General features: G+C 48.5%; 3 protein-coding genes across 6 annotated transcripts in view; 2 read left to right on the top strand and 1 right to left on the bottom strand.

Annotated features, from left to right (window-relative positions):
* Positions 1-1,375, top strand: part of ACLY (ATP citrate lyase) — a 45,540-nt gene extending 44,165 nt beyond the window's left edge. For all 4 annotated transcript variants that reach the window (XM_055132320.1, XM_055132319.1, XM_055132318.1 and 1 more), the window contains one exon: positions 402-1,375. In XM_055132320.1, coding sequence (XP_054988295.1) covers positions 402-496 — 95 coding nt within the window. In that variant the 3' untranslated portion in view covers positions 497-1,375. The remainder of the gene's footprint in view (positions 1-401) is intronic.
* Positions 1,376-2,751: 1,376 nt separating this feature from the next.
* KLHL11 (kelch like family member 11) lies at positions 2,752-13,445 on the top strand. Its single transcript, XM_004608962.3, has 2 exons — positions 2,752-3,367; positions 7,908-13,445. Exons 1-2 carry the CDS (start codon positions 2,790-2,792, stop codon positions 9,487-9,489), a joined length of 2,160 nt encoding a protein of 719 aa, XP_004609019.3. The 5' UTR covers positions 2,752-2,789; the 3' UTR covers positions 9,490-13,445.
* A 58-nt stretch (positions 13,446-13,503) lies between these two features.
* Positions 13,504-22,359, bottom strand: KLHL10 (kelch like family member 10). The gene is made up of 5 exons (XM_055130462.1): positions 22,153-22,359; positions 17,313-17,802; positions 15,192-15,809; positions 14,225-14,374; positions 13,504-14,028 (listed from the first exon to the last, which is right to left on the bottom strand). The coding sequence occupies exons 2-5, from the start codon at positions 17,730-17,732 to the stop codon at positions 13,654-13,656; spliced, it is 1,563 nt and encodes a 520-aa protein (XP_054986437.1). The 5' UTR covers positions 17,733-17,802; positions 22,153-22,359; the 3' UTR covers positions 13,504-13,653.
* Between the last annotated feature and the right edge of the window lie 49 nt (positions 22,360-22,408).

Genomic DNA, 22,408 nt, shown 5'->3' with positions numbered 1-22,408 from the left:
GTAATTCCTGAGTGCATGAGCCAGGAGTAACCCCTGTGCGATGCTGGGTGTGACCCAAAAAGCAAAGCAAAAAAAAAAAAAGAAAAAACTGTTTCCTTACCTCCCTGTGGAATGATTGGGATTTATTTCTCATTTCTTTGTATCTACTTTTTTGGTTTACAAGATTTCCCTTCCTAATTCTCTACAGAGTTTAGCAGACAAAATCAACACCAAAAGAGTGTAGGGAGAAGGCAGGTAGGGATTTGTCTTGCGTGTGGCCAACTTGGGTTCGCTCCACGGCACCATATATGGTCCCCTGAGGTCCACCAGACCCAGAGAGAATAGCAGCTCCTGGCCAAACTACTAGCTATGGCCAAAAACCAAAACAAAACCAAAACAAGATACCTTTGCTCCAATTTCAGGACACTATCTTGATCAGAAGAGGCTGAAACAGGGGCTGTACCGTCACCCGTGGGATGATATTTCCTATGTTCTTCCGGAACACATGAGCATGTAACAGCCAAAAGAATCCTCCTGTGGTCAAGGGAAGACACGACCCGCTCCCGTTGGACCCGCTGGCTTTGAAGCTTGCTCTAGGATGGGCCTGGAACGGAAACAGCTCTGGGGTTTAGCCACTGAAGACCAACCCACAGGCTGACACTGTTCAGTCCACTCAAAGAAGCTTCATTTTTTTTTTTATAAGCATAGAAATCAAAACTAAGCCAATACTTGTGACATTTGCTCTGCTACCTGCTGTATTTATTATCTGGAAGCATCTAAGCATTGTCAGGCTCGTGTTTTTCCTCCTTATAGGGTGTTACAAGGTTGCTTTCTTTTTTTTTTTCCTTTTGTTTAAAAAAATTTTTTTTTTCCCTTGAAGGGAACGAAACTTTTAAAACCTCAAAATACTACTCATTAAAAGTACTCCATGTCTTGTTTTTCCATTTCCCTTTCTCCCTCCTCCTCTAACATGAAGAACATTGTATTAATCTGATTTGATTTTTTTTTTTTTGTATGTCATGTGTTAAGGGTTTGTCAGCCATCCCACTGAAGTGTTCCATATCGCAGAACAAAGTCTGCCTATGTCAGAGGGAAGGGGCCATGGTACCCTTAGCCACTGTCACAAATCTGTGGGGTAGTAATTTAAACTGTAAAGTTGTAACATACATATGTTTAAAATGGAAACGCAAAGCAAAAAGCTGTGAAATGTCTTGTGTCTTATGTTGTCCGTATTTATGCAACTGACTTGTCTGTTACCGAAGTGAGGGTCCAAGGACTCGTCTCTAGTCAGTTTGCATCTATAATCCACAAAGATTCTGGGCAGCTTCCACCTCAGTCTCTTTCTCTGTATTATCAGTTTGGTTTAAATAAACTATATAGTAACAATGAGAACCTACCACCTGTCTCCTGGCTTCCATATCCTTCCCAGCGGTCCTTGAAATGTAATTTTTAATAGCAACTCGGGTCTTTATTCATCCTCTTCAAAAACAAAACACAGGGCTGGGCAGACAGCTCAAAGGGCCTTTGCTTGAGGCCCTGAGTTTGATCCAAGGGCCACATGAGTCCCAACCTTCCAGTACTGTGGGCGGTAGGTAGCCTTGGGGGTAGCCAGCATTGCAGGGCCTGAGCACCAAATCCTCCAGGAGGTTGGGAAAGTATCACTGGACCCACCCCCAAAAAAACAAACACAAAAACCCTATTTTCAAAAATATTAAAAAAAAAAACCCACACATTTTTCTCTGCTAATCCTTTCTCAGCAGGTGGGAACCAAAATGTACCCAAATATACTAAGCCCCAAACCCAGGCATCATTCTTTCTTCTACTTGTGGTTGCCAGATTGTGATTTGTGGGGCCAGCGCGACAGTTCAGTGTAGGGCATTTGCCTTGCACACAGCCAACCCAGGATGGATTCCAGGCATCCCATATGGTCCCCCAAGCACCGCCAGTAGTAATTCCCACGTGTAGAGCCAGGAGTGAGTAAGCCCTGAGCTGGTGTGACCCTCCATCCCCACCACCAAAAAAAAAAAATCGTGATTTGTTTCTTTTCTCCTTTCTGTGTTTTGGCTACACCAGTTGGTGCTCAGGGCTTACCCCTGGCTCAGAGGAGGTGGGGCGGGGCGTCTCTCCCACCTCTGCTTTGGTGCCCTTAAAATCCATTCCCCACCACCATCGATGATTTATGATTTTTTGTTTTGTCGCATCCAGTGGAGCCACTCCCTTTCTTAAAAGCCCCCCGAAAAGTGGGTTTTTAACCCCCAGTCCCTGGACATTCCAAGAGGAACCCGTAACTAGGGGTCCATCACTCTGCAGGGCCCTGGTCACACATCTCAGCCCTCACTGCCATCTTCCAAGAGTTCAATCTCCTTTTGAAGAAGATACTAAAACTGGATCCGAAATAAGTCACTGGCGCCCCCTCCCCGCCGCCACGCCCGCGCAGCAGTAGCTCAACTCCCCAAGGGATAACACTTGGTACCCCAACGCCCTTTAGGCCCGTCCAGCGAGAGCCCTGCGGGTGCTGTGGTCCAGAGAGGCCGGGCCGAGGGCTCCGGGGGCTCGGGGGAGGTACCAGCCCCGGAGCCGCGAGACGGGACCGGGAGCCCGCGCGCTCCCCGAAGCGCCCCCACCCCACTCAAGCCCCGCAGCGAGATGCGAGGCTGAAGCCGCCGCGCGGCTGCTGCGCGTGCGCGCTCCCGGCGGCCGGCCGGCCGGCCCCGCCCCGCGCCCGCTAACGACTTCCCAGAATCCCTCTGTGTCGCACCAGAACGGCCGGGCGGTTCCGAGGCTGCGGAGTCGGGCGCGGCGGCGTCAAGATGGCGGCGGCGGCGGTGGCGGCGGCGGCCGCGGCGGCCGCGGCGGCGTCTCTTCAGGTGCTGGAGATGGAGAGTATGGAGACGGCCGCCGCCGGCTCGGCGGGGCTGGCTGCCGAGGTGCGAGGCAGCGGCACCGTGGACTTCGGGCCGGGCCCGGGCATCGCGGCCATGGAGGCGAGCGGCGGCGGCGGCGGCGGCGCAGGCGGCGGCGGCGGTGGCGACCCCGGCCCGGAGGCCGAGGACTTCGAGTGCAGCAGCCACTGCTCGGAGCTGTCATGGCGGCAGAACGAGCAGCGGCGCCAGGGCCTCTTCTGCGACATCACCCTGTGCTTCGGCGGCGCCGGCGGCCGCGAGTTCCGCGCGCACCGCTCGGTGCTGGCCGCCGCCACCGAGTACTTCACGCCGCTGCTCTCGGGCCAGTTCTCCGAGTCGCGCTCGGGCCGGGTGGAGATGCGCAAGTGGAGCTCGGAGCCCGGGCCCGAGCCCGACACGGTGGAGGCGGTGATCGAGTACATGTACACCGGGCGCATCCGCGTCAGCACGGGCAGCGTGCACGAGGTGCTGGAGTTGGCCGACAGGTAGGCAGGGCAGCGGCCGCCGCCCCCCGCCCGAGCGGCCGGCGGGGCTGGTGCGCGCGCTCGCGTGCGTGCGTGCGTGCGTGTGTGTGTGTGTGTGTGTGTGTGTGTGTGTGTTTGCGTGTGTGTGTTGGGGTGGGGGTGGGGGGGTCGCCGCGAGCGCGCGGGGCCGCGATGATGGAGAGCGAACGTTACGGGCGCGGAGGGAGCCCCGAGGCCCGCCGGCAGGATCCAGCTGGACGTGGGGATTTGGAAAAAAAACAAAAACATTCCGGGGCCTGCTTGGGACTAAAGGGGCGAGAGAGGAGGAGGGTGAGGAAGGTGTGGACGCGAGAAGAGCGCGGGACGCGCACGGGGCTCGGGAGTTCGGGTGGGGCCGTGGGACCAGCCGGGGACGGAGATGATGCTCTCGTGTGCGTGTTTGGGGGAGAGGGTTCCGGCACCCGGGGGTTAGAAAGGGATGCCCTCCCCCCTCACCCCCGGGGTGGGCTAGTGGAGATGGGGAAGGAGCCACTTGTGCGCCTAGCTGTGTCTGCACCGGGCTTGAGCCGTGCGTGTACCTCGCAGGAAGATGGGAGGTTTGGGACCAAGATGCGGGGAGGAGGGTTGCTTGCTGCTGATGAAAGGATGGGGGCGGGAGGCAGGTCCAGGACCTGAAGAGAGTGTAGGAGATTGTTGCAAGGGGTAGAGACTTGATTGAAGGGGGAGACTTGACGCCCGAGGAAGAGTATAGCGGCGGGGCACTTGATTGGCACGCGTTTCCCAGCACTATATATGGTCCCTCGAGCCCCATCAGGAATATCCGTGAGCACAGAGCTAGGAGAAAGTAAGCCCTAAGCACCTGAGCTCCTGCACCTCTCCCCTAACCCAAGAAAGGGGAAAATGTGATGATAAGTACTTTGGTTCTAGCTATATTGAAGGTAGATCAGATGAATTCGTTGGTGATTGTGAAGTATAAGGGTAAAGGTCGTAGCAGGTTTTTATTTTTGATGGGGGCTGCCAGGCAGTGTTCAGCATAGGTCAGCCGGGCTCTGCCCCACTGGGACCCAGTGGTGTTCCAGGTAAACTCCAGGGCTACAAGGGCAAGAACACCCAGTGCTGGAGATGGAACTGGAGCTTCCTGCGCGCCAGGCATGCACCTCAGTCCTTTGAACTATCTCCCTAGCCTCAACGGGTAGCTTTTTTGTTTTTCGGTAGGAGGGTGCCCTGAGATACTGCGGTTGAATTTGGGACTCCTAGTGCTTTAGTCCTTTGAGCCATCTTCTGGGCTCATCTGGTAGTTTTTTTACCCAAGCAACTGCAAAAATGGTGTGAATTTGTTTATTAAAAGGTAGAAGTCTGAAAGCAAGCAAGCTTGTGAAAAGATCAAGTTTTTGGCTCAGGTGTCTGAGAAGGCAGTCGGATATAAGAGCACTGGGAAACAGAGGTTAGGAGGAAATTGTAGATGGTAATTAAAGCTTTGGGGCTGGATAAAATCCCTTAGGAAGAAAAGGTGCAGGACTGAACCCTAGGGTTCTCCAAAATGTTAAAAAAAGAACCAGCAGAGGAGTTTGGGGAGGGGGGCACCTATTTGGCAATCGGAGTGGTCGATGGTCGATGTCTTGGCTAGAGCGGGAGTCAGTTAAGACTTGTTATAAAAACACCAGAACATGAGGGCTGGAATGATAGCACAGCAGGTAGGGCGTTTGCCTTACACAGTGGCCGATCCGGGTTCGATTTTCAGCATCCCATATGGTCCCCTGAGCACCGCCAGGAGTAACCCCTGTACATTGCTGGGTGTGATCCAAAAAAAAAAAAAGACCAGAACAATGATGTACATGGAAATGTTTGGGCAGCAGTCAAGGTAGGTCTCTCCTCCCTGTTCCCTGCTTCCCAAGATAGATGGTTCTAGAGCATATTTATGTGTGCTGATGAAAAAGGAATCAGTAGAAGAGGAAAAATTAATGTTGCAGAAGGGTGAAGAGTGTATTCACTGGAACAGAGTCCTTGGAACCCAAAAAACAAGGGGGATAGACTCCGTGTTGAATGTGAAAAGGGACTGGTGGAGATGCTTGATGGGCTGAAACACAGGCTTTGCATTCAGGGCCGTCACCTTTGATGCCCACTTGCAGCAGCCTCAGAGTCTTAGGCCAGGAGTAGTTCCTGAGTACCACTGGGTGTGGCGCAGAAACAATAAAACCAAACAAAACCAAAAATGAACATGGAAAACTTGAGCTGGGAATACTCAGCTGCCAACAGGCCGGTTGGATGGTAGGCAGATAACGTTTTGCCTGATTGCTTTGCTTCTGTTTTCTCAGAGCTTGTGGCTAGGTCATACATGCCTCCTGGGTGTGCCAGACGCAGGATTGAAAATGGATAGATAGCCGGGAAGTAGCGTGAAGGGTGGCACAGGCTTTCAGGTGCAAGGCCTGGCTTACACAGAAGCTGGGTTTGCTTTGTCACGAACTATTGTTTTTCAGGCTTCTCTCTGCTTTACTGGGGAGCTGGGTTTCAGGCAAGAAGAGAACGTTCCAGGCCACTTAATCATTATTATTGTTGTTTAGTTTATTGATGAGAAAATTGTTTTGTGGGTAGGAACAGGCTGCCAGAGGATAGATTGCCCAGGAAGTTTACTCTCAGTTGTTGCTGTTTTATTTTTGTTTTGGGGGAGCCACACCTGGCAGAGTGCTTGGTGAGTGGGGTTGCTCCCCGAAGTGCGTGAGGGGCTCTCCTGAGCACTCCCACAAGGACCAAGCTCAGGTCTTTGCAGTGCTTCGGGGACCCTGCGGGCCAGGCTCCCTGACCCAAACCCTCTATTTTGCTCTTCTCTCTTGGGACTTCTGAGCAGCTGCTTTGTATGAGTTACTGTTCTGAGTGCCCCACAGCCGTGACATCTTATTCATCCGTACGGAGGCAAAAGCCCGCCCTCTCCAAACCCTTCCCAGACCCCCAGTATACTCTGTTGTTCTTATCTCACTATTGCAGGAAGTGATGTCTCACTTAAGCTGTTTTTGTAGCCCAGGTTTTCCTGACACCTTTCCTAGTTAAAATAGGAGCTCCCCCGAGTGTGTTAGACTGCTCGGAATTGCGTGACCCTGGTAGACATGTTTGGGGGCACTGGAGTTCCCTCACTGTTTGTCTAAGCTTGAACCTTTCCCGAGAATGGTGAGGAGCCTGGCTTGCCCATCTTTACGTGGTGCGTAGACGGTTGAATACCACAACTGTAGAGCGGGTAGTGACTCTTCACATCATCCTTAGATTGTTTTGTTTGTTTTGTTTTGGGGCCACACTTGGTGGTTCTCCGGGCTAACTCCTGGCTCTGTGCTCAGAGACCATTCCCGGTGGGACACACAGCAGCGTATGTGGTGCCGAGGATTGAACCCAGGTGAGATGTATGCAGAGCAAGCTCCTTATCCACTGTACTATCTCTCCGGCCCCCTTCGAGTGTTTAACAAGTTGGTGTCGGCACAGACCACCAGTGACTCACACTTGATTGTGGCTTAATTAACACAAATTGCAGTGCCAGAGTCAACATGTTAAGGTTCTCAGTTCTTGGATGTACTCCTAATAAGGAGTATTATGTATTTATTATAATGTTTTTAGTTGGAGCATACCTGGCAGTGCTCAGGGATCACACTCTCAGGGAACTATATGCGGTGCCAGGGATTGAACCAGGGTCAGGCGTTCAAGTGCCTTAACCCCTGTGCTGTCTCTCTGACTGTGGACCTTCTCTTTTGATTTATTTTTGGGGGAGTTTTTCCTGGCGCTGCTCAGGGATCACTCCTGGCCGAGCTCAGCGGGGTGTCAGGGATTGAATCCTGTTGGCTCAGCCAAGGCAGGACCCCTCCCTATGCGGTATGCTATTGCTTGGCCCTGTGGACCTACTCTTTTTAAAGTCACTGTCTAATTGTCAGTTTTTGATACTGAATATTCTGCCAGGTTTATTGTGGTGTTTTGTTTTCTCCTTTGTTGGTGGTTGGAGGCTCCCAAGCTGGGGGGGGGGGGCGGGGGGGTGACTGATTATTCCTGGTGACACTTAATCGTTCATTGCTTGGCCTGGCAATATGACTCTGCTCTGACACAGCAGTGCCTGGGGCCACAGGGACCTCACCTCGAAGTGCTGAGGGGCCTATGTATCCAAGGGCTCTTAGGGCCCTGTGTGCAAGGCACGCACCCCTGACCCAGGGCGAGGAAGAGGATCTAACCTAGGACTCCCTAGTCAGAGCTTGCCCTCCAGCTCTTTGAGCCGTCTTCCCAGCCCCCCATAAAGATTGCTTTATGTTTTTTAAACAGACTTTCAGCACAATTCTTAATTTGGGGATTTGCTTTTTTTCAGATGCGCTTAAAGTGACATGATGCCTACCATTTCCGTGTGTGGGCTGGAGTGCATGCTTTACATGCTGGAGGCCTGGGTTTGACCCCGGCATCACATATGGTCCCCCAAGCACTGCCAGATGTGGCCCCCAAACAACAGCAAAACATTTCCACTTTGTATAGTTTATATCCTCTTAAAGGGAAATGGAATAAAATGAAACTTCATCCTTTCTCCTTTTCTTGATTTCAGGTTCCTCTTAATTCGTTTGAAAGAATTTTGTGGAGAATTTCTCAAGAAAAAACTTCATCTGTCTAATTGTGTAGCTATTCACAGCTTAGCTCACATGTATACTCTGAGCCAACTTGCTCTGAAGGCTGCCGATATGATACGGAGAAATTTCCACAAAGTCATCCAGGATGAGGAATTTTATACTTTGCCTTTCCATCTCATTCGAGACTGGCTGTCAGACTTGGAAATCACCGTTGATTCCGAAGAGGTCCTTTTTGAAACCGTTTTGAAGTGGGTTCAGAGAAATGCTGAAGAGAGAGAAAGATACTTTGAAGAACTTTTTAAATTGCTCCGATTATCCCAAATGAAACCTACTTACCTTACTCGGCATGTCAAACCCGAGAGGCTTGTGGCCAATAACGAAGTGTGTGTCAAGCTAGTGGCTGATGCGGTGGAGAGGCATGCCCTGAGAGCCGAGAATATTCAGTCTGGCACATTCCAGCACCCCGCTTCTCACGTCTCCTTATTACCTCGTTACGGGCAAAACATGGACGTGATCATGGTGATCGGTGGTGTGTCCGAGGGAGGGGACTATTTAAGTGAATGTGTGGGCTATTTTGTCGATGAGGACAGATGGGTCAACCTTCCTCACATTCACAACCACCTTGACGGACATGCTGTCGCGGTCACAGAATCCTACGTGTATGTTGCTGGGTCGATGGAGCCAGGGTTTGCCAAAACTGTGGAAAGATACAACCCAAACTTGAATACCTGGGAGCATGTGTGTAGTCTGATGACACGGAAACATTCCTTTGGGCTGACTGAGGTCAAAGGGAAGCTCTATAGTATTGGCGGACATGGCAACTTTAGTCCTGGCTTTAAAGATGTGACTGTTTATAATCCCGAACTTGACAAGTGGCACAACTTGGAATCAGCGCCAAAGATTCTCCGAGATGTCAAAGCACTAGCCATCGAAGATCGGTTTGTGTACATCGCTGCCCGCACTCCTGTCGACCGTGACACTGAAGACGGACTAAAGGCCGTTATCACTTGCTATGATGCCGAGACCCGACAGTGGCAAGATGTGGAATCTTTGCCACTCATTGACAATTACTGCTTCTTCCAGATGTCAGTGGTCAATTCAAACTTCTATCAGACCGCGTCGTGCTGCCCCAAGAGTTACTCCTTAGAAAACGAAGAGGCAGTCAGGAAAATTGCCAGCCAGGTTTCTGATGAGATCCTGGAGAGCTTACCGCCCGAGGTCCTCAGCATCGAGGGGGCAGCCATTTGCTATTACAAGGATGACGTTTTCATCATCGGGGGCTGGAAAAACAGCGACGACATCGACAAGCAGTATCGGAAAGAAGCCTACCGGTACTGTGCCGAGAGGAAGAGATGGATGCTGCTTCCTCCCATGCCACAGCCTCGCTGCAGAGCCACGGCTTGCCACGTGAGAATCCCGTACCGGTACCTGCATGGCACACAGAGATACCCCATGCCTCAAAACTTAATGTGGCAGAAGGACCGCATTAGACAGATGCAAGAAATCCACCGGCACGCCCTGAACATGCGGCGAGTGCCAAGCTCTCAGATCGAATGCTAGGTTTCTCTCACACGGCTTCAACGGTTCCACCTGTCCTGTGGGAGGCTGAAGCTATCCAGACTGTTACTTGAAAAAGTATGTCACTAACTTATTTTTTACCTGAATGGCTTATGGCCCTCTATAAAGGAAATGTAGTTCAAAGCTGAAGAGGGGGAAACTCCGTTCAATACGTGGTCATTTTTGTTAGCTTGCAGTCTTTATCTGTCTTTGGTTTGTATGTGCTAGCTAATAAGATCCTATTAAAGACAAGTGGAAAAACCAGGTGTAGTAACATGGCTGTTTGTCTGCCAACAAGTTAGAGCTCCTTTATCTTGGGGACTTAGGTGTTGAACTAGCTTTAAGCACCGATTTTATTTGCACATTTACTTTGATGCTCCTTTTTTTTTTTTTCTTCCCTGACTGGTTGGTTGTGACAAGAGCAGAATTTATGCATTGAGCCCTCATCTGCAGGAGGTGTGTGCAATAGTGAGCTGAAATTGGAAAGAAAAAGCACAACGTTTCAGCAAAATGATTTCAGAATGTTTGCGTTGATATGTTGCTATGTTACTCTAGAAGGTCTATTTTCTTTCTCAGTGAGAAATTTGATTGCTTCATGCAGTTTTGAATATTCTTTATTTCTTTAGCAGCTGTGTTACAGACTGTAAGCCATCCACTGAGGTGATGGTAGTTGGAAGAAGTATTGATCTTTAAATGATTAAGAATACAAAGAAAGTTACATATATGAATTTGTCTCTCGGAGAAAAATAAAAAGTATTGTTGTAGACGAAGAAATCAAAGGCATTAAATTAAAGTTATTTCAGAAGTTGAAGGCTTATTTGAAGAAAAGGAGTGTAAATAATGCCTATGACAATCAATACTTGATGCCTTCCACTTTAAATTGTGTTCGAATTGAATGCATATTGTATAGAAATTCCTAACAGACTTTTCCAAGTGGAAAATAACAATTTCGAAAAAGGTTGCTAAAGAGAAGACATTTCTCAACCCTGACTGTTGAAAACATTTTATCCAGTCTCCTAGACTTTTATTAGAACTTGCCTGAGCCTAGAATACCAAATTTGCATGCATTATTATGACTCTTAAATTTTTATTCTGTATTTTTAATTTTTATGTACTCTGATTCTCTTAACCAAGCTTTTATACAAGTTAGTACTCAGGTTGGCCGTCCAGCATGAAACTCCTGCTCTACCGGTTTACAGTGTGAACCAATATATTGTTCCTCTTTCTTTTGAAATGTCTCTACCTCCTTAAACATTCTGTGTTACCATTCTAGAAATTGAACTCCAAGTGTAGTGATATTTCAAACTCCTTGTCCATTGTAGCTAATTTCAGTTGTCTTCAAACATCAAGAGAAAAAAAATAAAGCACAACCAGGAATTTTGGCTCCCAATCTGCTGCAGAACTGTCCCAAGTTTAGCCCTTAGGTTTTATACTGAGAACCTGATGAAATGTCTAAATTCGCATTCTTGCTGAGGACACAAATTTTCAGTAAATGTGTTGGGAACATGCTTTAAAAACATTCCATTTAGGCCAGGGTGGGGGTAGGGGTGGGGGTGAGAAACTAAGGTAATCTCTAGATGAGTATGAGTTACTCTACCCCTCCTCTGCCAGTGTCTCATTTCCACTTATTTGTAGTTCACTTTAATAAAAGCCATTTGGATTCTGACACTTGCTCATTCCTAGCTGTGAGAGGTCTGTGCAAGTAAGAATTGCTGGCTGAATGAAATTCTTATTTCTCTCTGATAGACTCAGCTAGCAAACTTTTTCTCAGTGGAGGTCAAATATTTAGCACTCACTAGGGCCCCAATTCTCTCACTAGAGTGTTGCAAGTTATTTATTTGTCTCAGAAGATTACTCTGAGACTGCAGATAAAATTATACCAAGTTATTGTAGGATTTTTTTTAAGATAATGTGGCAGGAATTATAACATTTAGGTGTGATCTGGTTTTGAAAACGTGATTGAATCTGTTGTTTTTAACTCAGCAGGCAGCCTAGACCATGGCTGGAAAGAAGGGGTAAGTTCTTCCTTGCATGATGACGTGTGAGGGTTCCTGACTGCTGAGTTTCTAATTTTCCTATTTGAATTCACACTTAACGATTTTACATCAATAACTCGTACTTCTGAAATAGTCTAACTAACTTGTTACTAAGGAAAGAAACCAGGTTTGCTTAAATCTGTTCAAGGCTGACATTCTGAAATTCTAAACTGGAAATTACTTCTTGGAGTATTTGGAAAGAAGCTGATTATGCTGAGTAGCCTAAAATGAATCTTTGGGGCCAGGGGAAAGGGGATTCTTTTCTGAGACAACTTAAGAGATTGTGTTGGGTACTTTAAATAAAGCTTTAAAAGGGCAGCCAAATCGGGGTTGGAGCAATAGCACAGCGGGTAGGGCGTTTGCCTTGCACTCGGCCGACCCGGGTTCGATCCCCGGCATCCCATATGGTCCCCCAAGCAGGAGTAATACCTGAGTGCAAAGCCAGGAGTAACCCCTGAGCATCGCTGGGTGTGACCCAAAAAGCAAAAAAAAAAAAAAAAAGGGCAGCCAAATGTATATTCAAGCAAATCTCTTGTTGTTTTGTGGGAGAAAGGGAGAGAGAAATTGATTATACCAAAAAGTCACTGTACATAATTTTGAGTGAGGTTCCTTCTGTCTTAGGCTAGCCTTTGACTCTTATCTATCCCACCGTATTGAGAATGTCAGTCGTGAGCTTAGTGTTTAAGATACCACACTACAATTGTTTGCATGATTAGTCTTGTGAATCTTGATATCCAACTTTGCTTTTGCTGTGCCAACTGAAAACTATTTTGCAAAAAGAAAAAAATTCATTGATTCATTGGTTTTGGTCATTTGGTTTTGAATAGTGTTTGGGAAACCAAATTCTTTTAAAAATGCCTACTTTTAATATAGAACAAAAGCTGGAAAGATGTTACGGAAGATTTGTTTTTGTATTTTAAACTGCTGCTGGTAAGGCAGTTTCCAGTACAGACTTTTTCTCTTCATGTTTTCTTAACTAGTGTGGGTTTAGGGGTGTGTTTAAATATTTCATTCTCCGCCTCGTAATTCTAATATCAACTATACTCTAGGTAGACCGGTAAGCTGAATTGTGTATTTAGTTGCTTGACCTAATACACACAACTAAAAGAGCTTTGTTGTACTTTCCTGAAACCAAGCTTTAAAGAGTTTATTGGCTACCTTTCATGTTCTTTGAAAGTGTTAAGGAATTGTGAAACCAAATTAGGGTGCTTGTAGGTTGTCATCTAATTGTAGAATATTTAATGAACAATTCAGTCTCCTTTTTCAGCTGTTAAACATTTTGGCACAGGTCATTACTCAGTCTGTTACTTTCTTCAAAATAGTTCATTTCTGGCTTGTTATAAAGCTTACATTATAAGTGTTCCAGCCATTGGAAACAAAACAGCTCATAGCTGAGTGATGTAATAACAATAATATAATGTAGCAGTCATTTTGTTTCAAGAACTTTAATTAGGGCCAAATAACTGCTCTTCTATGATTACCTGTGTAGGGCTTTTGTCTTACTTGCCCATTACTACGAATGTCTTAATCAAAGCACATACAATAGCGCACTTGTTAACTTTGTCCTCCTGCATAACGCACTGGTGAAAAGTAGTGCTTGCTACTTATTTGAAGATCTTACAATACATGTGATAGGTTTTATGGAGTTATTTGTGGAATAAATACTTAGTTCAAGTTATACACAGTGACACTGATACACACTGAGGTTTTTCTTGGCTTAGCATTACCCATGCCACTCCACCCAACCAAAAGTCTGCTCTTGGTTGTCCCTCTTTAAGTCAGAGGAGCCATAGAATTCAGGACACTTTGAAATGTTACTTTGTACAATCGTTTGTTTTATGTTTCTAAAGCTATCTTGTTCTGTGTTAAAGCAACTAATCGTCTAGGTGAAAGTTTTAAATAAACTTATTTCTTTACATTTGGTTTCTGTGTGGGTCTTTTTTTTTTCATTTTAAATTATGCATTATTGAATATAATTGTTTTCCTCTACCCTCTTATTCATTAATCCAACCCTTGGCTCCCTTAAGTTGAACATTTTCCAGTACTCTTACAAGTTTAAACACTGCATTTATTTAAAAAAAGAATTAATTCTTATTGCTTAGACCTTTTATTATTAGCTAAATGAAGAGGCTCATACAGGTAGGGTGCTTGTCGAAGCGGAGTATTTTACTTCATCTCGCAGTGCTAATCCTGTGAAGTTGTCCCGTCTAGCTGCGTATTCCCCAACATTGGCCAGCCCTGGTACCACACAGCAGCTAAGAGCACTGCGGTATATGCTCATGTCATGAGCATCATACCACTCATCGGTCTTTTCATCATAGCACTCAACATTAAAGGTGGTGGTAAAGCCGTTAAAGCCCCCCACCACAAACAAGAGATCGTCTACCACCTCGATGCCAAAATTGCTACGAGGATTAAACATAGTGGGGATCGTGCGCCAAGTATTAGCCACTGGGCTGTAGGCTTCTGCACTCCTAAGTCGGTTAGCTCCGTCAAAGCCGCCTACCTGTGGACAGCAAAGGAAACATGGTTGACTTAACCACAGCTTCCATGCACGGAGGAGGCCTGCTGGGGGCGGGGGGCGTGGGGGGACACGTGCCTCGCAAATTCAGGGGAGAAAAGCTTTTCAAATGCTCACCCAACCTATTTGCTAATAGGAAATCTAGGGGCGTTGTTTTTGTGGCGGTGCAAGGTCAACTCACTGCGTATACGTGTTCTCCATAAGCAATTACACCTATTCCACTCCTCCTGCTTCTCATGGGTGCTATGACTGTCCACTGGTTACTTTCCGTGTTGTACACTTCTGCTGTAAACAGGCATTCATTTCCATTAAACCCACCACATATGTAGACCTGTGTGAAGAAGATCTCAAGATGATTAAAGTTGCTGGGGCTGGAGCGATAGCACAGTGGGTAGGGCGTTTGCCTTGCACGCGGCCGACCCGGGTTCTAATCCCAGCATCCCATATGGTCCCCTGAGCACCGCCAGGGGTAATTCCTGAGTGAGGAGCCAGTAGTAACCCCTGTGCATCGCTGGGTGTGACCCAAAAACCAAAAAAAAACAAAGTTACTACCTCTGGGGAATAGAAACTATATATGGGAGGTGCTTTTGATGCTGCCCTCTGTGTGTGTGTGTGTGTGTGTGTGTGTGTGTGTGTGTGTGTGTGTACTTTGTGTTTAATTTTGGGCTGTGCCTAGCTTAGAATTGAGGAGTCACTCCTGGCGGTGATCCAGAGTCCATGCAGTACCTGGGATGGAACCCGGCCTCCCTGCATGCAGAATACACCTTCCTTTGTTTTATTTGGCTTTGGAGCCATATCCCTTGGAATACTCAAGGGTTACTCCTGACCCTGCACTCTGTCACTTCTGGTGGTGCTCAGAGGATCACATGTGGTACTGGGGATGGAACCAGAGTTGGCTGTCTGGAAGGCAGGCACCTTACCCCGACTATCTAGCCTACGGCTGGAATGCCCGTGTAATAGGTAAAAATAAATTACAAAGTTCATTAAGTCATCTGAGGAGTTAATACTGCAAAGCAAGTGCTGCCACTTTTAGTTTCCACCTACCCTCCTCATTCCCCCCCCCCAAAAAAAAATAGCCCCAGAATATTCTTTCTGGGCTTATCTGTATCTACCTTTTGGCTCTACCCAGCCCACCCCCAGGGTCTTACCTTCCCGTAGAGTGTTGTGGCGCTGGCATCACTCCTCTGTTCGTGCATGGGGGCAATGAGTGTCCATTGATTGGTCTCTGGCTCGTAACGTTCAGCAGTGTTGAGACGCACATAGCCGTCAAATCCTCCCATGGCATAAATAAAATTGCTGAGGACTGTCACGCTGACATAGCAACGTCTGGAGTGCATCGGGGCCACCTGGTGCCATGTTTTCTTGACTGGGTCAAAACGCTTAACACTATTGAAATAGTCTACACTATCGAACCCCCCAATGATATACACATAACCTTTCAAATAGGCGGCCCCATGGTAGGCACGGGGACTCTCTTCCTCACAAGTGACATTCACCCATCTGTCTGCCCGAGCATCATAGGCTTCAATGGCATTGGTGGGGCTCCCACCACTCCAGCCACCAATTGCAAATAGGATGGCATAGGGCAGGCGGGGCCTGGTGAGTGGGTTGGTGAAGTCAGAATTAGAGGGTCCATTCATGTTGAGGTCGTACATGGCCTTCAGGGCATTGATGATAACTGGCTTGCATTCCTCGCTGTCTTTGACATAATCATTCATCTTAACATTGTTCATGAAGTACTCAGCGTGCATTAGGGCCAGGCGAACCTAAGACAGAAATACAGAACGTCATTCAGATGAAGTGAGGGTCCCCAGAAAGCCCTTATACCTGAACCCTGAATTTTCAGTTGGCTTTTGGCAGTAGGGTTATATTTCATTCTTAAAAGATATAGGCTAGGTAGGGGACTGGAGGCAGTAAAGGAGGTAAAGCACTTGCCCTACATGCTTGAACACCAGTGCAATTTCTAGCACCACATACAGTCCCCCAAGCACCACCAGGAGTGGTTCCTGAGTACTGCCAGGCATGGAGCCCAAACGAAAAAATTATGTTCAGAAGATACAAGGGTGTGGGTGCATGCCTTGCATGTGCCTGACTCCCATTCGATCCCTAGCACCACAGGGTCCCCTGAACATCACTGGATATAGCCCTCCAGGCCTCTGAGCATGGCCAGGGGTGACCCTGGTGGTCACAGACACTGCAGAAGTTGAGTAGCACTGCATCCTTGGGCTCTAGCATAGAATCGCTGGCCTGATTATTAGTAGATGTATTCCCAGGGATACACCCCACACACACACACACATATTAACAATGCTGTTTATTACTTTTGCAGTCCCAGAGATCGAATCCAGGGCCTCTCACATGTGAGTGCTCTATTGTTGAGCCACATCCCCAGCAAAGACATCAAATTTTGCAGGAGCCAGCCATAGTACAGTGGTTAGGGTGCTTGCCTTGCACATGTTGCACCTGGATTAATCTCCGGCAACCCATAGGGTCCCAAGCCCCACCGGGAGTGATCCCTGGATACAGAGCCAAAAGCAAGCCCTGAGCATCACCAGATGTGGCCTAAAACCATAAAAAACAAAAAAATCAATTTGGGAAGAGGGGGTGGGTTCTGGGGTATACCTGGCAGTGCCCAGGCTACTCCTGGTTCTGCTCAGGAGTCGTTCTTGGTGGTATTCTTGGGCTGGGACTATGCAGTTTCAGGGATCAAAGCCTGGCCTCCTACATACACTGCATACATACCCTTTGAGCTATCTCCCTGGCCCCTACAACTGAGTTTGCATAGTTACATTTAGGAAGAGGGCACCTCAAATGGTCAGAGAGCTAGATCATTCTTTGGTTACTTGGCAGTAATATTAGACCAGGAAAAAGTAGTAGTGTTCATTGAATATCTATGTCTCTAAATGTAAAACAACAGATTTATCACCAAGTGCCTATAGTTGTGGGCAATGCACAGGGTTTGGTTTGTTGGCTAATTTCTACCTTGGGTTTGGGGAAATATGCAGGGTATAAAGGGTGAAAGGAAGACTAGGCCTTGCCTTTGCCTATCCACACTCACTACCACGGAGAATTCTGGTCAAAGAATAGGATGGGCAAAAAGAAGTAGTAACATCAAAGGGAAAGAAAGTTCCAGAGACTAGTAGAAGATGCCTTCTAGGTACGTGGAAATGAATCCACCTGGAATCGGTCAGACCTTAGGACAATCCCTCGGGGACAAAGGAAACCAAAGTGATCTGTGAAGCCTCCACAAATGAATAACTAAACTTGACCTTGGGAAGCAAAACTGAAATATGCTGCTTCCTGTTTTGGGGGTCGTGAGAAATCCACTTTAAAATGGCCTCAAACACAGCATCTTCTTGTTTGACGTTGAGTTCATCTTTCTCAATGATATCCTTAAGTTCGGTGACTGAGAGCTCTAAAAACTCTGCGGAGACTTTCACCATCTCCTCGAAGTTGTGCAGTATGAACATGTAGGCCTTCTGCCTCAGCTCGGGGCAGTAGTAGTAGTCTGTGAACTTGCAGATACCAATACAGTTATCCAAACACAGCTCCGACTTAAGGAACTCGCAGCAGCCCCTGACAATGCCCATGATGTTAAATTGGTCTGCAGCAGCGAGCAGCTTCTCCACATTGTCCGGTGTGATGGGGACGGTCCGGGTGTATGCGTATTCAATTATTAGCTTCATCATGTCGGGGGAAATGCCAGGAATGTTGTAGACCTTCTTTTCAGTGTTGTTCCAGCCACTTGTAAATAAGGCTCTGGAAAAGGAAGAAACTTGCGGTCACCCAAAAGTTTCCCAGCAGCACTCAGCTGTTTTTTCTTTTGATTTTGGGCCACACCTAGCAATGTTCAGGGGTTACTCTGTGCTCAGCAATCAGTCTTGGCGGTACTTGGGGCACCATATCGGGTGCCGGGGATTGAACACTGGTTGACTGCATACAAAGCAAGTGTCTTACCCACCGTACTATGGCTCTGGCCCCCTCTGCTCTTTTTTTTTTTTCTTTTTGGGTCACACCTGGCAATGCACAGGGGTTACTCCTGGCTCTGCACTCAGGAATCACCCCTGGCAGTGCTCAGAAGACCATATGGGATGCTGGGAATCGAACCCGGGTCGGCCGCGTGCAAAGCAAAAGCCCTACCCACTGTACTATTGCTCCAGCCCCCTCTGCTCTTTCTTAGAATATGGACATTTGGGGGCTGGAGAGATCATATCGAATATAGGGTGCCTGCCTTGCATGTGGCCAAGCCAGTTCGATCCCCAGCACCCCAAATGGTCCCCCTGAGTCCCACTAGGCATGATGAATACAGACATTTTTAGGAAAGCGCACAGAGACCCCCGATAGAAATAAATGGCAGGTGGGGAGGGGGCTGCTGCAGGCGTGGGCAAATTTTTTCCCAAGAATTTTCACATTGCTTGGGGCTGGAGCAATAGCACAGCGGGTAGGGTGTTTGCCTTGCACACAGTGGATGTGTGCTGAGATCCTGGTTCGAATCTCAGCATCCCATATGATCCCCTGAGCACCGCCAGGAGTAATTCCTGAGTGCAGAGCCGGGAGTAACCCCTGTGCATCGCCGGGTGTGACCCAAAAAGGGAAAAAAAAAAGAATTTTCACATTGCTCACTTGTGCATTTCCTCCGAAGAACTCAGACTTCTTTTAATTTCATAGAGTAAGAAATCAGAATGAAGATCTGGGCAGGGGCCAGCAGGGTGGGGGTGAGGGGCAACCCAGGTCTCTTCTGGCCAAACTTGGGCCCACAAAGGGCATCTCGCTCAGGAAAGTCTAAGTGAGCAATTCCCTTCTGAAAGTGTCATTGGCTAGGAGCAGGTACCCAGCTTGATCCCTGGCACTGTACCACTGGGTGTGGCCCTCACAACAATAGTGAAAACCAAAAAGTACATAATGCGATAGTATTGTCCAATGCATATTGGGAATCTGGTAACTTCTCACCACTGGTTGTTAGGGTCTTGGTTTAAATGACTGCTGTCTCTGGCCTCTGGTCTAGATTACCGGAAGTTACCTCCTAACTAATCTCACACTTCTGTCTTTTTTATTTTGGTGTGTGTGTGGGGGGTGGATTTGGGCCACACCTTTGGGCCAAGGGCTTACTCTTGGCTCTGTGCTCACTTCAGGGTCACTCTTCCTGTTGCTCAGAGACCCTATATAGTGCCAGGGATTGAATCTAAGTTGGTTGTGTGCAAGGCAAGCACGAGACCCCTGTATTATTACTCCGGCCACTGATCATCCTTTGTAAAACTGCCACCGTTATTCCGTCTCCCTTCTTTGCTTTTCCCCTTCTCACATTTAATGATATGATGGCATATCATTTCTTCCATGCGTAATTTTCATACTCAGTACACTTCCTGAGGAGAGGACCATAACCAAAATAACTCCTGACACAAAAATAAGCATTGAAGAATAAATGGTGGAGGGAGGCTGGAGCAATAGTACAGCGGGGATGGCATTTGCCTTGCACATGGCCGACCCAGGTTCGATTCCCAGCATCCCATATGGTCCCCCGAGCACCGAGCACTGCCAGGAGTAATTCCCGAGTGCAGAGCCAGGAGTAACCCCTGTGCATTGCCAGGTGTGACCCAAAAAGAAAAAAAGAATAAATGGTGGGGCTGAAGCAATAGCACAGCGGGTAGGGCATTTGCCTTGCACACGGTCGACCTGGGTTCAATTCCCAGCATCCCATATGGTCCCCTGAGCACCACCAGGGGTGATTCCTGAGTGAAGAGCCAGGAGTAACCCCTGTGCATTGCTGGGAGTGACCCAAAAGGCAAAAAAAAAAAAGACTGGGGACTTGAGAGAGTACAGTGGACAGGGTGCTTGCCTTGCATGGGGCTAACCCATGTTTGATCCCTGACACCCCATAGGGTTCCCCAAGCACCGCTAGGAGTCATCCCTGGGCACCGAGCCAGGAATAAGCCCTGAGCACCTCTGGGTGTGGCCCAAAAACAAACAAAAAGAATAAATAATTAGAGGCTGGAGAAAGAATACAGCGTGTAAGGTGCTTGCCTTGCACATGGTCACCCAGGTTCAACCTCTGGCATTCCATATGGTCCCCTAAACCCACCAGGGGTGACCCCTGAGCCCAAGGCCAGGAGTAAACCCTGAGCACAGTCTGGTGTAACCCCAAAACCAATCAATCAACCAATGACTGCTGGGGGCCTGGGCTGGCTCGGTGGCGGAGCAGCTGCCTTGCCAGTGAGTTTGACCCTCAGTCCCCCTCCACAGGTGCCAATCACCAGTCCTGGCAGCAGGCAGAGTGCAGTACCCCAAAAGCACCAGAACCAGAGTCCCTGCAAGCCCGCATGCAAGCACCACAACCAAAGGTGTGCAGCTCTGAGTCGTCGCATCAGATAGGGAAGGGGAATAGAATATGGGGGTAGGGTGCACACCACAGTGTGTGAGGCCACTCCTGGCGATGCTTGGGGGAGTGTGCAAAGCTGACGAATCTAGAACTCCCACAGACAGAGCAATCACTCCAACCCTCGGGAGCCAGCTCCCAGCCCAAGGGAATCAATTGGAAAATAATAAAGAAGCAATTAACTATGAGACCACAACTAATTACTGGGTCCTATATGCAGCAAGGAACTTGTCTAAGGTGCTAAAGAAGGCAGAAGGCCCTGCCCCCATATATGTTGCTTCCTTTTTCTCAAAGGTTTGTAGGAATGTGAGCTCAGATTAAATTCTTCTGTAAGCAGGGACCTGCATAGCTATAGCCTCTCAACCTCCCCTTTTATTCGTGTGCTGCCCCTGAGCTAAGAATATATTTTTTAGCATGTTTTAGTGGTTAGGAGAAAAAAAACCCTCGAAACATCGGTGACACCTACAAATGTTAATGCATTCTAGTGTCACTGGGCACCCGTATCCCTGGAACCCAGCCATGGACCTGTGTGACTGTACTCCTTCCCTGAGAGACAGAGGAGGGGAGGGCTTGTGACAGGGACTGGAGGAATGAAAAATTTGTGGGAGACGATCTTTTGAGAGGCTCTATCCTAAATCTAGATGAATGAGCATCTTGAGCACCAGGTGGGACACATCACATTTTCATGGGGATTGATGATGACTCAAACATTCTCAGCTCGGGAACAAGCTATGTTCAACAGTCTTCTTAGGTTACATGATTTAGGCCCCAGCTCCCTTTCTCTTCTTCTAAATATTTCCAGGCCTTTTTTCCTCCACTGCCCATTCGCAGGCCCTCCTTCCCATCTATTGATCATCCTGTTTGAGGGCAGAAGGGCATTGGGGTGGCACAGTTATAAGTCTAAGAAGGAAATCTCAGATGGATGTCCAACCTTCCCAAAAGTGGCTTAGGCAAGCATCCAAGAAAGAAGCACCTGTTTCAACCAACTGGTGGAGATGTAGAAGAGGCTCTGGCCCCTCGGGGTGCCTCTACAGAGAGCAAATAAGCCAGGCCCCAGGGTCCCTGGGCCAGGAAACTCAAAAGTCCCCGCATGTCTCCAAGCGAGCCCAATGTCCCCACGGGCTTCCTCCAGCATCCCTGGTATACCTAAAGTAGGAACTGCAGCTACAGAGGATGTTCTTGTGGGCATTGAACTCAAAGCCATTGACCTTGATGACCACGTCGCAGAGCTTGCCCTCTAGCCTAAGCTCGTTGAAGATCTCACAGGTCATCGCGCTCATCTTCCTCTCCATGTGAGGCTGGTGGAAACGGGTGGAGGCCGCCGTGCTCTCCATCTCCATGGCACCCCGGGACCAGCGGAGAGAGGCTGCTCTCCTAGGGTGTCGGGGAGGGTTGTGGGGGGCCCCTATAGCCAGCTGTCGCTCCTTTTCCCTACTACATCTTTCATATAGGGCCCATCCGGCAGCCCAAGTTCCAGAATCCTGGGCCCGCAGTGAGATCACCCCAGATTGTGCTCTCAGGTTCTGGAACTCTCCTGGCCCTGTCTCCCTCCCACTGTCCCTCGCCACCACTCAGGCTGAGGAACACCCCACACCTCCTTCCTGGGCCAGCACCGGGATACCCCCACCGCACCCCAACTCCACATAAGAGCTATTACTCATTTCGCTTCCTGTTGCCCAGCTCCAACCTCAGCGCCCCCATCCCCACCCCGACTTCTTTGCTACCTTCTTCCCCACCTGGACTCTGGAAGAGCAAGTCAGAGGAGGAGGAAGGGACAGGAAAGGAGGAGTCACTGCAGCTCATCCTGGCCCCGTTCTCGTGGGTCGCCCCCTGGAGGTGCTGCTGGTCACTTTCTTGGAGATGGGGCGTGGGGGAGACAGCAACCTTCATGCCGTGGTGCAGAGCAGAACCTGCTTCGTGGCTACATATCCCCTCCCGGCCTCCTGCGGGGAGGGGGGGAGGTCCAGGCCCCAAGTCTGTCCCAGGACTTTT

The sequence above is a fragment of the Sorex araneus genome, chromosome 3 (assembly GCF_027595985.1).
Source record: "Sorex araneus isolate mSorAra2 chromosome 3, mSorAra2.pri, whole genome shotgun sequence".
NCBI lineage: Eukaryota > Metazoa > Chordata > Mammalia > Eulipotyphla > Soricidae > Sorex > Sorex araneus.
The sequence above is the reverse complement of the archived record's forward strand: the minus strand, read 5'-3'. Positions and strand labels throughout refer to the sequence as shown.

Bases quoted from the DNA above. Each gene is read 5' to 3' on its own strand.
- KLHL11 (XM_004608962.3), top strand. From the start codon at position 2,790: ATGGCGGCGGCGGCGGTGGCGGCGGCGGCCGCGGCGGCCGCGGCGGCG. The intron at 3,368-7,907 runs GTAGGCAGGGCA...TCTTGATTTCAG, and splicing joins GTGCTGGAGTTGGCCGACAG to GTTCCTCTTAATTCGTTTGA.
- KLHL10 (XM_055130462.1), bottom strand. From the start codon at position 17,732: ATGATGAAGCTAATAATTGAATACGCATACACCCGGACCGTCCCCATC. The intron at 14,375-15,191 runs GTAAGACCCTGG...TTCTTCACACAG, and splicing joins CCACAACACTCTACGGGAAG to GTCTACATATGTGGTGGGTT. The intron at 14,029-14,224 runs GTGAGTTGACCT...TGCTGTCCACAG, and splicing joins ATGGAGAACACGTATACGCA to GTAGGCGGCTTTGACGGAGC.